The sequence below is a fragment of the Acinonyx jubatus genome, chromosome D2, assembly GCF_027475565.1.
Source record: "Acinonyx jubatus isolate Ajub_Pintada_27869175 chromosome D2, VMU_Ajub_asm_v1.0, whole genome shotgun sequence".
NCBI lineage: Eukaryota > Metazoa > Chordata > Mammalia > Carnivora > Felidae > Acinonyx > Acinonyx jubatus.
Genome location: NC_069393.1, coordinates 45,266,182 through 45,280,094, shown reverse-complemented (window position 1 = coordinate 45,280,094; position 13,913 = coordinate 45,266,182). Strand labels below are relative to the sequence as shown.

Here is a 13,913-nt window from a genome sequence, read left to right as displayed (position 1 = left end):
TAAAAACCTTTTAGAAATTTTTTCTATACTGAAAGATGTTACATACAAAGGAAGCAAGACACAGATTGAGAAAAAATATTTGCAATGCATATAACTGACAAAAAAATAGTAAGTATCCCTACAAATTAATTTTAAAAACCCTAATTTGTTAAACAGGCAGATGAAACAAGGAACTTATAAAAGATACAATCAATAGTGAATTACTAAGAACGAGGAAAATGCAAATTAAAACTACAGTGAGATAGTCCTACTTTTCAGGTTGGTGAAAATGTAAAGCCTGACAATGACAGTTGCGGGGAAAGTTAAGTGACCAGGAAACCCCCATGCTCTACTGATGGAGCATAATTTGCAAAAAGTCCCTTTGAAGAGTACTTAACCCAATCCAATAAAGTTACAGGGGGACACATGCTATGACCCAGCATTTCCTTCCTAAGTATATTCCTTTTAGAAATGTTGGCACATGTGTACAAGGAGACATGAACACAAAATGTTATGCACTTTATTTGTGATTGTGTAACACCGGAAAAAATGAATGTTCATCAATAGGGCAATGAATGAATAATGTGTGGCCTATGTATGTAAGGGTATTACATAGAACCGAAAAAGAAACAGAGCTACATGTATCAATATGGATAGATCCAGAAATACAATGTTGAGTGGAAAAAGCCAGTTGCAAAAGTACATTACAATCTGAGTCTAGAAAAACCTGTGAGTCTACATATAAATTTCACACTAACATCATTTAGGATTATTAAAATGTATTCATATCATTGTGTAATTTGGATATATATTGGATATATACTTAGATATGTGTAACACATACCGTATCCATATAATATACTCAATAGGTGTGTATATATATTATATATAATGTATATATATAATATATATAGGTGTGTATATATGTATATATACACACACATTTATATATATATAAATATATATATATAAATATATAAAATATATTACACACACATTTATATATATAAATATATACACACACACATATATATAAATATATATAAAATATATATAAGTATATAAAATATATTTATATATATATAAAAATATATAATATATATAAATGTGTATATATTATATATATATGTATATATATATTATATATATATATAAATTCCCCCACAGGGTATAACTCAGCAGGATGTGGGTTTCCACTTGGAAAGGGCAGAAGGGGAATGAGCTCTAGAATGCATGCATAGGTGGCTTTAGTTTATCTGAAATGTTTTATTTCTCTTCTATGGGTAATGAGTACATGGATATTTATATGTGGATATAAATATCCATATATGGATAACTTTTTGTACCTGAAAATTTTTTGTTTCTGCCCTATAAATGGACAGAGTTGCCCCTTTCCTTCGTAATTAAAAGAGAAGTCCATCAGAACTTTGCTAAAACTACAAACACGCTAGGTGAATGTTAAACACTACTGCACACAGTAGACCTGCAGCAAATATTTGATAAGTGAGCACATGAGTATCAAATCCACAATATGCAGATTGATGGGCGAATGCATCGCATGCTGGTTTCGGGCCAAGTGCTGAGCCTAGCACTTACTCGCCTTGTTTTCATTAATCCTTACAACAACCCTTCGAGATTGGTGCTGCTATGATTATTCCCGCTTTATAGAAACTAAGACTGAGGCAGGAGAGTCAGCCCAGAGAATCAGGTAAGCAGCAGAGTGAAGAGTTGAGTTATCTCACGCACACACAAGTAGCATGTCCCTGTCTGAGAAATTTATGGCTACCACCTGGAAACCAGCTATCACCTGGAAACTTGAATCCCTGGAAAGAAAGAATCAGTCCTTTTGGCTGAGAATTTCTTATAAGATTATTTCCTCCCCAGGACTGAGAACTCTGCTATGATGTCTACTAACAGATTCCTGTGCCTCCTTCCCTGCACTGGCAAACCCCTCAAAGACCAATTTGCAGGCAGTTGACTCAGAAGCATCTAGATCGTCTCAAGCAGTGGGATTCCTGCAGGCACTCCACAATAAAGTAAATTGGGCCACTGTGAGCTGAACAGTAATTGTACGCTCAGCCAGATTCTCCCAAGGCTCAGACTCCTTCCTGGGACCACAAAGGGCACTTCTGGAGGCCACGTTAACTCTTTCAGGCCACTGGGGTGCTGTTTGATGCACAGAGGCAATCATTTACAGAATGGTACCACGGAGACCCCAAAGAGTTAAGGCAGTTTCCAAAAGGACCTAATTTTTTCCCAAACTGGGACTTACATGCTGAGAGAATATTGCTCAATATTTTTAAAATTTTTTATTTACTCACATTATCTAAGCTGCACCATCATGCCTTGTGGCTGTCTCTCACATAGAAGAAAGAGAAAGGAAAATGATGCTGTGGTCTCCAAAGGAAAATGAGGAATCATAAAAGCTCTTGAGGGGATGGGAGAAAAATCCAGCTTCGGAATGACAGAACCCGGCTGGTTTTCAAGGATGGCTGCAAGGTTACTATGTCCTCATTACCACAGAGTTTGGTGGTTTGGTCCTTAAGTGAGTTCAACACATGTCAGAGACTTTATGTGAATCTCCCCTGCTAGTGTGACAAGGTTGACCCTCTCCTTTCTAAAAAATGATGTATCAAAACTTCGCTAACACAACAAGAATGTTCTTTCTCTGAGATGGGAATAAACCATGTTGCAGACCCCACTTCAGGGCGGGTAGGTCAGGGATGGATAAGGAAGGGTACACGCCTTCACTGCCCCCTCTGGACACTACACTTGGGAACGATTATTGGTCATCCTTATTATTCTGTTTAATGTTACTTCTTTATCTTCCATTTTCAGTTGGGTCCACGTGTGGCTTCTGTGGGAATGACTGACCACGCTCAATGGCATCAACTCCACACCACTGGCACAGCTGTTAGTCTAAGAGCACCTGTACATACCTGTGTATCTGCACACATGCATATACACACACGTGTACAAACACACGTCCAAGTACAACTGATTTAATGTTAATTCCAATCCCTCCGCACTAGGAAATGAATGATTCCCTCCACTGTTACCCACTGTTCTGGCTATAGACTGCTCTATAACAACCACCCCAAAATTGAGTGGCTTCTTTTCTTCATGGATTTGCAGCTGGGGCAGCTAACGGGCTAGACATCCACTTGCAAGATGGCACATTCACATGGCTGGCGAGTTGGTGCTGGCTGTCAGCAGCAAGGTCAGGGGCTTTGGTTCCTTTACATATAGGCTTTTACTCAGGGCTGCTTAGACCTCCTCACAACATGGCAGCAGAGTTCTAAGAGTGACAAGTGACAGGAAGAAGAAGCTGCAAGTCTCTTGAAGCCTGGACCCGCACACATCACTTTGGCCCTATTCCATTAGTTAAGCCATCACAAATCCACCCAGATCCCAGGGGAAGAGATATAGATGCCATCTCCTGAAGGGCGCAGTATAGACTCATTCTCAGCATCTGTAACCTACCACATCCACAGCTCTCTCTCTTTTTCCCCATGTGTCCCACCCCCAGGTTGTCTGTCCCAGACAGTGAGGAGTCTTACACTAACTGCCAGGGTTCCCCTATCTCACTGCCCATTTTCCCTCAAAGTACATATTCTAAGAACAATCTCCAACAACCACATCTGTAGCTCTAGCTTTCCCCATGTCTATTATTACCAACTATCTCCGTGCAGTGTGAGGACCTGAAGTGGTTCATTTTCCCCAAAAGCAAACTCAACCTAAAGGCCAGCAGGCAGGACCTACCCATGCTTGCTAGATGAATGCCTTCTTCTCTTGGTGTGAGATCCTATGATAGGAAGGGTTCTAGAAAGACCAAAGCCCAAGGCTCATGGCATGAAAACAACAGTCAACAAAATCTTTCCTAAAAACACTGTTCTGCACGCTAAGAAGTCATTAGCTCTGTGCTGCTTCCTGTGTGATGCAATAAAACCTCCCTGTCTGCAACCTCCTGGAGCTATCTAGACATCACATGTATAGGGGATGACATCCTTTTTGTACCCAAGGGGAATATCGGTACTAGCCAGGCAGAGCCATATGTCCACTGAGTCATAAGACAGGAAAAGAACCAAATGAGTTCTGCTCTACAAAAACCCCAGCACTGCCTGAGGGACCCCAGTGGTGAATGACACAGGCCTGGCCAGAGTGTCCAGGTTAAGTTCTGTTCCTTACTAACAACTAAGCGACTTTGGCCAAGTTATGCAACATCTCTAAACCTCTCTTTCCTCATTTACAAGGCTGGGATAAAAAATGGTACTCTCTTCATGGAGTTATTAGGGGGGCTTATAAACACTAAACAAAATGCCTAGTTTAGGTAATTAGAGTCTAGTGAATATTACTAGCGATTATCAGTGAAACTGATCACCTGCCCTGGCTAAGAACTCCTCTTTGACATATGGAGAGAATTGAGAGAGACTGGTGGGGGAGGAAAGCCTGTAGTTCTGGATGAGAACTTCCTTTCTGACTCATCCTTTCAGAGCCGTTCCTTGCCAGGGGTCCAATGCCCTGAAATTCCATTAGGCTTTTCCTTATTACCAATAGCGTATCCAAAATTTTGAGTGGGTTCACTTTTTAACAACCCCACAGTTGTTCTTCAACTTGGGAGGCAATGGGGCTGGGAGGTACTTCAGAGCCAACCAAGTGCATCCTTGTACTTGCCTAGCAGTTAATGCAGAGTTAGGGAGAACGTTGTCCACTGTAGGCTCAGAGGAATCAAATGTGAGACAAAGCCAAAGAGGCTAAAGGGAAGTTCTTTGGGAAGAAGATGTGAAAGAAACAGCTCTGAGAGGGTCAGAGGCATTTGATAACAATGCCTGTTATCAAATCTCAAGACTCACCAGGTCAAGGCACATGGCAGCCCCTCTCCCTCCCCCACCTCTTCCCCTCCCCAGCACTCGCGCCTGTGCTCTCTCTCTCTTTATCTCTCTCTCTCAAAAAGAAACAAACAAAAACAAGAATATTCCAGATAATCTTAGTTTTCCTTGGGCCCAAAGTGAAAAGAGTCAGGTATAGAGAGTTGAGCTCCACCCAACAAAGAAGTCCAAGACTCTTTTAGATACACTCAGTTGTCTCAGAGCCCAGTGGGGGCATGGTTACCATGACAACCAATGCATAACTAAGGCTTTAGCATAACTTTTGAAATTCTCATATTTCCAAGGGAGTTCTTTATAGGCAACCTTGAAGAACACTGTTTTGTGGTTATAAAATTCAGAACAGAGTGGTTTCAAGCTTGACTTCTTATACAAGGACCTGTATTCCTAGTATATGGAATGTTCATAAGAACATATGGATGTTCTTCGTCATCAGATTTTATCTGCACTATACTGAAAAAAGAAAAGAAAAGAAAAGAAAAGAAAAGAAAAGAAAAGAAAAGAAAAGAAAGGCAAAAAACCCTCTGATCTTCCCCATGTTACTTTCCACTACCAACTATTTTTTTAAGTTTATTTATTCTGAGAGAGAGAGAGAGAGAGAGAGAGAGAGAGAGAGAGAATTCCAAGCAGGCTCTGCACTCTGTGTGGAGCCAATGCAGAGCTCAACCTCACAACCATGAGATCACGACCTGAGTGGACATCAAGAGTCGGACCCTTAACTGAATGAGCGACCTGGGTGTCCCCCCCCCAACTCTTAATTAAGAAGCCTGTGGTCTCTGGCTCTGGTGGGGTTTTATTAGTTACAGCTTAAAAGAAACAACAGGTTTGTAGACATGTGGGGCTTAATAAAAGAATATAGATTTTAAGAAATGATAATAATTCTGCTTCTGCAGGGTTCATCAGAGGTGAGCTTCAGGGATTTGAAACATATCAGATTGTGTTGGCAGTTTGGGGAATGGTGGAAATAGTATCTCAAACTACACACACAGTTAGTATCCTAGAGGCTGGTAGAAAGGTAATGACTGTGCTCTCCATGTGCTGTGAACTTTACAATCATCACTTAATCTTACCCTCACAGATTTCCAGCAAAGTGCTATTGGTTCCACTTTACAGATGAAGAAACTGAGGTTCAGCAATATTTAATCATTTGTTCAAGGATGCACAGCTAATTAGCAATGGAGCCAGGACTTGAGACACCTGCCCTCTTTGGCCCCAAAGTCCATGTGTTCAACAATAGGGCCATTATGTCTCTAGTTACAAGAACAGGGCTTGGGAGGCATGAACCAATATCAAAGTTCAGTGATAGGAACTGCTTGTTATGCATGAGGCCACAAGCTCAAATGCCTACAGATCAGGTAACATAAATGAGTATTGTGTGTTGGGCGAAAGATATTGGGGAATGGGGGAACTGGAGAAAAACTGAGAAGTAGAGACCATCTTCTGTCTAAAAAGGGTGCCCCTAACCCTCTCCACCCAATTATCAGTATTGCATCTACCAAAATTTTCAAGAGAAAACTGGAAATCTGATTTTCATGTGAAAACTTTCCATTTTGAAAAAAGGGCCACAAAGTCATTGTTAACCCCTAGAAGCCAGACAAAACACATTCTGGGTGTTATTTAGTATCTTTCACTCTGGACTAAACGTTCCATGACAGTAAAACCTCTATCTGTCTTCTTAATGCTTAGTGCTGGGCCCCAGGCCCCAGCACAGGGTATAAGAGCTTAATGAATATATGTATAACAAATGAATGAACTTAAAATCAACAATCTGGAAAGAGGTAAAGAAGGACCAAGCCCTGGCTCTTGAATGAGTGTCCTTTCCAGAGCTATGGCTGCCCAGATGGGTAGGAAAGAGACAAGGCAATGGCTGAATCCACTCACTTCCAGCAAATTTTGGTGGGGGGCAGGAAGTGGCTCACACTTTTCCTTCCATAAAGCAAAGTTGACCTGAGAACTGGGGAAGACTCAACCACCCCCACCCCCCCAGAAGTTAGGGTCATCAGGGCAGGGAGGGTTAGGAATGAGAAACCTGAGCTGTGTCTCCTAACCTAGTTCTTCTTTTCCTATACATTCCCTATGCTCCAGTTATCCAGTCTGTGAAATGGAATAGATGGGGTATAATAAGTCCAAGAGATGGAGGAAAACAATGAGTTAATGGACAGTAAGCTACCTGGCAAAATTTTTTATAGAAAGACATGCTTAAGTGTTCAATGTATCCTAGAAATATGATCTCAAGAAGATTCCCATCTTTGGAGGTTCTCAATTATTTCTGGCTAATAAATTAGATGAGATATATCAACAAGGGGGTTTCCCAATAAAAACCTGCCAAAGTCTCCATCTGTCTTAGTCTAGTTTCAAATGTGAAAGGATCTCATAGTCTCTGAATGTAGCTTTGAATGTAGCTATATGTTTTCTTTTTAATAACCCCAAATCAATAGTCAAGCAAAAACTAAGTTCTCATAAAAAGTTTCCAACTCTGGGGGCGCCTGGGTGGCTCAGTCAGTTAAGCATCTGACTTTGGCTCAGGTCATGATCTCATGATCTCCTGCGTCGGGCTCTGTGCTGAGAGCTCAGAGCCTGGAGCCTTTTTCAGATCTGTGTATCCTTCTCTCTTTGTGCCCCTCCCCTGCTCACACTCTATCGCCCTCTCTCAAAAATAAATAAACAAAAAAATTTTTTAAAAAGTTTCCAACTCTGCAACTTAAACTCCAATATATGCAACTATAAAGCAGACCTCACAGGCAGCACCTTTGTTCTGAGACAAAAAAGGGGATCTTTTGCACCCAAGCTGTCACCAGCTGCCACTGGCCAGAATGGTAGCCCAGTGGACAACCTGGGCTTCCCTCATGGGCCTGTGACCAGGTTCTCCCAAGCCCCACTGTTGGCATGCTGGTGTTTGAGGTTACCCACCAACTCTGCACCCCAGGAAACACATTCCTTTCCTAGCTCCAGAGGAGCTGGTCTTTCCCGGGCTCCTATGTTGGGATTGTGGTTGAACAATATAATTTTTTTAACTATACTAAGGAGACAGTATTACTCAAGAGCCAACTGTCCTTTCCAACTCTTCCTCATCCTGGAGATGAGCCTTGCTTGCCATTTTTATTAAATAGCAAAACACTCCCCTCTAAGCAACAGGGACCACTTGTGATGATATTAAAACCACCAACTCCAGCTTCCGATCATCCCAGAAGTGTTCCCCAGAGCACCGTATCATCTTACGGTTTCAAAAACAAGAATACCGACCTTTAGGAACAGTGGGAGAAGATTCAACAGGCTCTGCTGATGTTCAGCCGGACTTCCGTGAGCCAACTTCTGATATTCCAGAAACTTCCTTTCTAGCATCTCCCAGAGAGCAGTGGGACCAGGAGACTGGCCTCCATGTGGGAAGTCAGGCTGAGCAACATCAGGCTGGCCTTCATTTTTGAAACCTGGACACTCAGCTCTGTCTTCAGCCCTTGAAACATCTTCTGCCTCCATGCCTTAGCAAAGCAGATCTGAATTCAGAACAAAAAACAAAAGTGTAAAGTCCTGTCACAGCACTTCCCAATGAAGCTGATTGGGAGACAAGGTACTGTACTCATTCAGTTCAGCTCCTACTGAGGATGGTTCCTCTAAGAATCTGAAACTGACTAAAATAGGGAGACTTTTTAAAAAAGAGATTCTGACTTAGACGTGACTTACATTGACAATCTAACTTGTGCCAGGCACTGTTGCTGGGCTCTTTACACAGACTCATGAGAGTGGTGGGCATTCTTATTTTCTCTGTATAAGGAAGGAAACTGGCTGGGCCAAAGGCATATGGGCAGGTAGACATCCCATTGAAAGGCAAACCGTTAACACCAAAGCTTGTTTTTTGTTTTTATTACATGATGCCGCACCTTTTTTAAAAAGCAAAGTAGAAGGGATATGCACAAATGCCTCACCAGTATTTGCACAAGCATGCAATTCTGTACTTCAGTTGTAACTTCCTTCTACCATATGCGTCTAAAAGGTTACAGGTTTTTCATTCTCAGCGTTATTTGCTTCACATTCAATATTTTTAGAGAACTTTGTCCTCAAAGGGACTCTAAACCCCCATGCTAACTTAAAAGACCTCCTTTATTAGCACACATGCGGGCGACTTGTGCAAGCTGGAGATCTTGGGTCAGTAGGCATGAGGACAAGAATTTATGCAATGAAAGTAGCCAAAGACCGATTTGCCAGATGGGTAACCTTGAGAAGGTGCCTTTATTTGTGTCCTTGACTTTTCAGTTGTCCCAGTCTTTAGTTAAGTCATGACTGACTCCCAGCACAACAAATGCTTGTTTGTTTGTCAGGAGTACAGGAAACTCCAAGTGGAGCCCAGAATGTCCAGCTCTCCTGCAAGAAGCCCTCCCCAACCATGACATCACCATGTAGGAGTCCATCCTGGAGTCTGTCCAGTGACCAACAACCACCAATCATGGTGCAGCAACCAGACCGATGGGCACAAGAAACGGACCCGCCAGTATTTTTCTCTGGGCTACGGCAGCTGAGGGGCTATGCCACGCTTTATTTTTAGCCCAGTACACCCCCCCCCCTGCAGGCTAGATCGGGGGTGAACTAAGGGTCATGTGGCCAGATAAACCATCCCTCTTTGAATCATTCTCACCCTTTATGTACGCAACTCCACGAGTCCCTGATGCTTCTTCCAACACATGTACTTACTACTCTCAAACTTCATTTTCTTGTTACAAAAACCATGTAAGTTCAGTGTCAAAGTAGGAAAGGAACAGAGTATCAGGAAGCATACCGAGTACTGAAATAAGCAAACCAGCCTCGAAAATTCTCTGAGCGGACAATACCAGTTTAGTCCTACAAGCAAAGCTTAACGTCACTTATTTTGCAAAACTAACTTGATCTCAGTCATGTCTTGCTTAGACCCTCTGACAATCAGAAACAAAACTTAAACTGTCTTCCAAGGTTGATATGAGGCAACCACAGACCAATTCCCTGTCATTTAAGAAAATTCTAATATTTTAACCAATCACTGCGAAGAATAAACAGTCGGTGCCTTCTCACTATATAAGCTGCTTTATAACAATAGACCACTGAGCAAAGTGTTCCCACTTGGCAAACTTGTCTTTTTTGGTATGTGCACAATCAGTTTTCACTAATTACTACTTCAGTAATTCATTGGTTTTTCTTTGGCTGTTTCTGAGCCTGTGACACTAACTTGCCCTTATCCAGAAAAATGATTATTGGTATTTCATGTTATCTATGAATATGTTTGATTAAAAAAAAAAAAAAACATAATCCTAGGGGCGCCTGGGTGGCTCAGTCAGTTAAGTACCCAACTCTTTATTCCAGTTCTGGTCATAATCTCATGGTCCGTGAGTTCGAGCCCTACATCAGGCTCCTCGCTGATAGTATGGAGCCTGCTTGGGATTCTCTCTCTCTCTCTCTCTCTCTCTCTCTCTCTCTCTCCCTCCTTCCTTCCCTCTCTCTTTTCCCCTTCTCTGCCTGTACACTCTATCTCTCAAAATAAATAAACTTAAAAAAAAACATGCTCCCTAATATTGTTGAAGCAAACTTTTTATTTATACTTTTTGCTTTTGATGGTTGGTTAGCTGGAGCTTGGTAGGAGTTTTGTTTCCTTTGTTGGGTTGACCCTCGGGGGCAGGTGGTGGGGTGCCGCACATTCCAGCACAGTCTTCCCTGACCTGGACCACATTCCTGGCTGGCTTTGTCAGTTTATTCACTTCTTCCTTAGCCCTCCTTTCCCCACTCACATTCCCTTCTTCCCCATCCCGCCCACCCCACCTGCTTAACAACACAGGTCTTTATAAAACATGACATAGGTGGGGCCGGTGGCTCAGTCTATCAAGTGCCCAACTTCGGCTCAGGTCATGATCTCACAGTTCGTGGGTTTGAGCCCCATATCAGGCTCTGTGCTGACAGCTTGGAGCCTGGAGCCTGCTTCGGATTCTGTGTCTCCCTCTCTCTCCGCCCCTCCTCAACTTGCACTCTGTCTCTCTCTGTCGCTCTGTCTCTCTCAAAAATAAACATTAAAAACAAAACGAAACATGACACAGGTGATATAATTTCTGAATACAGGCAATTCAAGTTCCCTGAATGACTTTCTGCATCTTTTCTGCAGCTCCCTTTTTCACTCAGCACTGCGCCTTCAGACCTAGCATGCATCTCTGTGTTTGTCAGCTGCATTCCTTCTAACTGCTGCCCCTGTTACAAAGTGGGCATCGCATGCCTCTTTGATGTTTCGCTCCACAGTCATGGCCAGATTGCCCATGACTTCCTACAGTGCACTCAATTTTGTTCTGGATATGCCCATGAGGGGCCCTTCATGGGGCTGGATGTGACCGGCTCTGCATATGAACTTGGGGGCAGGAGTGCTAAGTCAAGGGTACACACCTGTTTCATTCAACTAAATGCCATGAACTAAGATGCTTCCAGAAAGCTGGCACCAGACCACACTTTCCCCACAGGCTCCTCTACCATCTCACTAATTACCCGTGCTCTAATGTTTGCCAATCTGATTGAAGTAAAGCGATTCCTCTTTGTTATTTTAATTTGCATTTCTCTAAGGAGTCTGAACATCTCAGATGCCTCTTAGCTATTCGCAGCTCCTCTTCTGTGAACTGACTATTCATAACCTTTGCTTATTTTTCCTTGCCTGTCTTTTTCTTGTTGCTTGGAGGGAGTATAGTCAAGAAACTTGTCCCTTGTTGGTTTTACAAATCACAAATATCTTCTTGCAATCCATTTTTCTGATGAATTAGTTTAGAATGTTGTTTGTCACAAAAACGTATCATGAATCTTTGTGTTGTCGAAGGTCCTCCACATCTTCATTTTGTTTTTATTTATTATTTGTTTTTGAGAAAGACAGAGAGGGTGCAAGAAGAGGAGGGGCAGAGAGAGAGGGAGAATCTCAAGCAGGCTCCACACCATCAGCACAGAGCCCAAAGTGAGGCTCACACTCCCGAAACTGTGAGATCATGACCTGAGTCGAAATCAAGAGTTGGATGCTTAACCGACTGAGCCACCCAGGGGCCCCATCTTCATTTTGAATGGCTTACGGTGGCGGTAGAGTCATGCTGGTCGTTCATTTAATCCCCTACACATAGGTGTTTAAGTAGTTTCAAATTATTCGCTACTATAAACACACCATAATCATAGGCCTTGTGTCTAAGTCTTTCTTATAGCCATGAACAAATAATAGATTTAATACATTCTGAAATTCCTAGAATATAAATAGCTGTACCTTGACACGTATTTCCAAGCCACTTCTCCTTAAACACTGCATCAATGTATAGTCCTCTGACCAAGAATGTATCAGAGTTCACACTTCCTGGGGTGCCTGGGTGGCTCAATCTGTTAAGCGTTCAACTTCAGCCTAAGTCATGATCTTGTCATTCCTGAGTTCAAGCCCCGCATCGGGCTCTGTGCTGACAGCTCTGAGCCTGGAGCCTGTTTCAGATTCTGTACCTCCCGATCTCTCTCTGCCCCTTCCTCACTCACACTCTGTCTCTCTCGAAAATAAACATTAAAAAAAATTACGAAAAGGAGTTCACTCTTCTTCACTTATCGCTTTTTAATTCCTGCTCATTTGGTAGGTTAAAAAGCAACGGTGCTGACTTGTGCACACACACAAAAGCAATGGCTTCTGTGTTGCATCCCCCCACATATTCTGCTGTCCTCTTTCTGTCTGGTTGCTGCTCAGTCTCCTTCAGGGGCCCCTGCAGTGGTTTTCTGGAGTCAGATGCCAAGTGTCCTCATTTCTTGAGTTCCCTCAAGCTACTCCCCTGAGAGCCACATAGGCACTGCATGCTAGCTCTGTGAAGGAAGTCACTGCACCTATGCCGGGGGTTGGCACAGCATAGACGCTCAATCAAATGTTACTGTATGAATGAATGAATGAATGAATGAACCTATATGCTGACGGCACCCGGATCTTTCTGTCTGTAGTTTAGACTCCTCTTCAAAACAAGTTTTTTCCCCCCTTGCTCCAAGATCGCTACTCGAATTTCCCCCAGACTCGGACAGTCCCTGTGTCCAAACCACTCTCTCCATCCCCAACAGAGCCAGCACAGACACCCCAATGCACGGGATGGCTGATAGAGCCAAGATAAGTGTTGCCTCCATCACATTTTGCGGTCACACCTAGCAGGTGCTACTAATAGATTCATTCAATAACACGCCTCGGTAGGCTCGCAGCCACGCCACATTTTCAGAACAGGCAGGTGACAAGATAAGGTGAAAGTGTGGCCCTGAGGAAAGTAGCTGGATGTCCAGGGGAGATATCAGAAACCCCTTCAGGTTTCCTCTGAAATTAAGAAGCCATATTTACAGAAGTGAAACACTTGAATCGCTTTTCCCTGAATAGAGAGGCTTTAAAACCAAGAATCTCCGACAAATGAGGATCCATGAAATCCCACGGAGAAGTTGTCTAACTCACATGTCAAGCTGTAGCCATCCCCCCTCTCGGTTCTGCTCATCACCCTAGACCTACTTCAGTTTTATTTGCAAAAGGAAAATCACGAGGCGTAACTGACCTCTCGGGGCTACGCGAAGAATGGGCAAGAAGAAATCATTCTAATCCACTTCATTAGCAAAAGTGCCTTCTTGTAAGAAGGTGCTAACACTTTCTTATCCAGGGCAAAACAGGCTAAACTGGGGGAGGTCCACTGGAGGGCTGGGATTAGTGAGGCAAGTAAGATACCTACTTCAGTCACAAGATGTAAGGGATGTCAAAAATCTCAGCCACGAAAAATAACGCTTTAGTGAAGTATCTTTAAAAGTCAAAATTAATGCCAAAAACTCCATGAGGAACAAATATCAAAATTTCAAAAAGAAATAGGTTCCAACCCAGCAGATGCCTGACCCCACCTCCCTGGCCTCACCCTATGGGAATGGGAGCTGGGGGCATTTTTGCCAAAAATCAACAAAAAAATAAACAAACACCACTTCAAGGCTCAGACTTCCATGGATTTTATTCTCATACATGCGGCACAGCGGCCACGAGCACAGACTCTGAAACCGGGCCTCTTCAGTGTGAATCAACGGGCTTAA

The 13,913-nt window shown here is 42.8% G+C and overlaps 1 protein-coding gene across 8 annotated transcripts in view; it reads right to left on the bottom strand.

Annotated features, from left to right (window-relative positions):
* WDFY4 (WDFY family member 4) overlaps positions 1-13,913 on the bottom strand; it is a 292,598-nt gene that overhangs the window by 262,673 nt on the left and 16,012 nt on the right. For all 8 annotated transcript variants that reach the window (XR_008291964.1, XR_008291965.1, XM_053206796.1 and 5 more), the window contains one exon: positions 8,109-8,359. Coding sequence is in view for 6 of the 8 variants with exons in the window: in XM_053206796.1 (XP_053062771.1) it covers positions 8,109-8,342 (234 nt within the window). In the remaining 2 variants the exon portion in view is untranslated. The remainder of the gene's footprint in view (positions 1-8,108; positions 8,360-13,913) is intronic.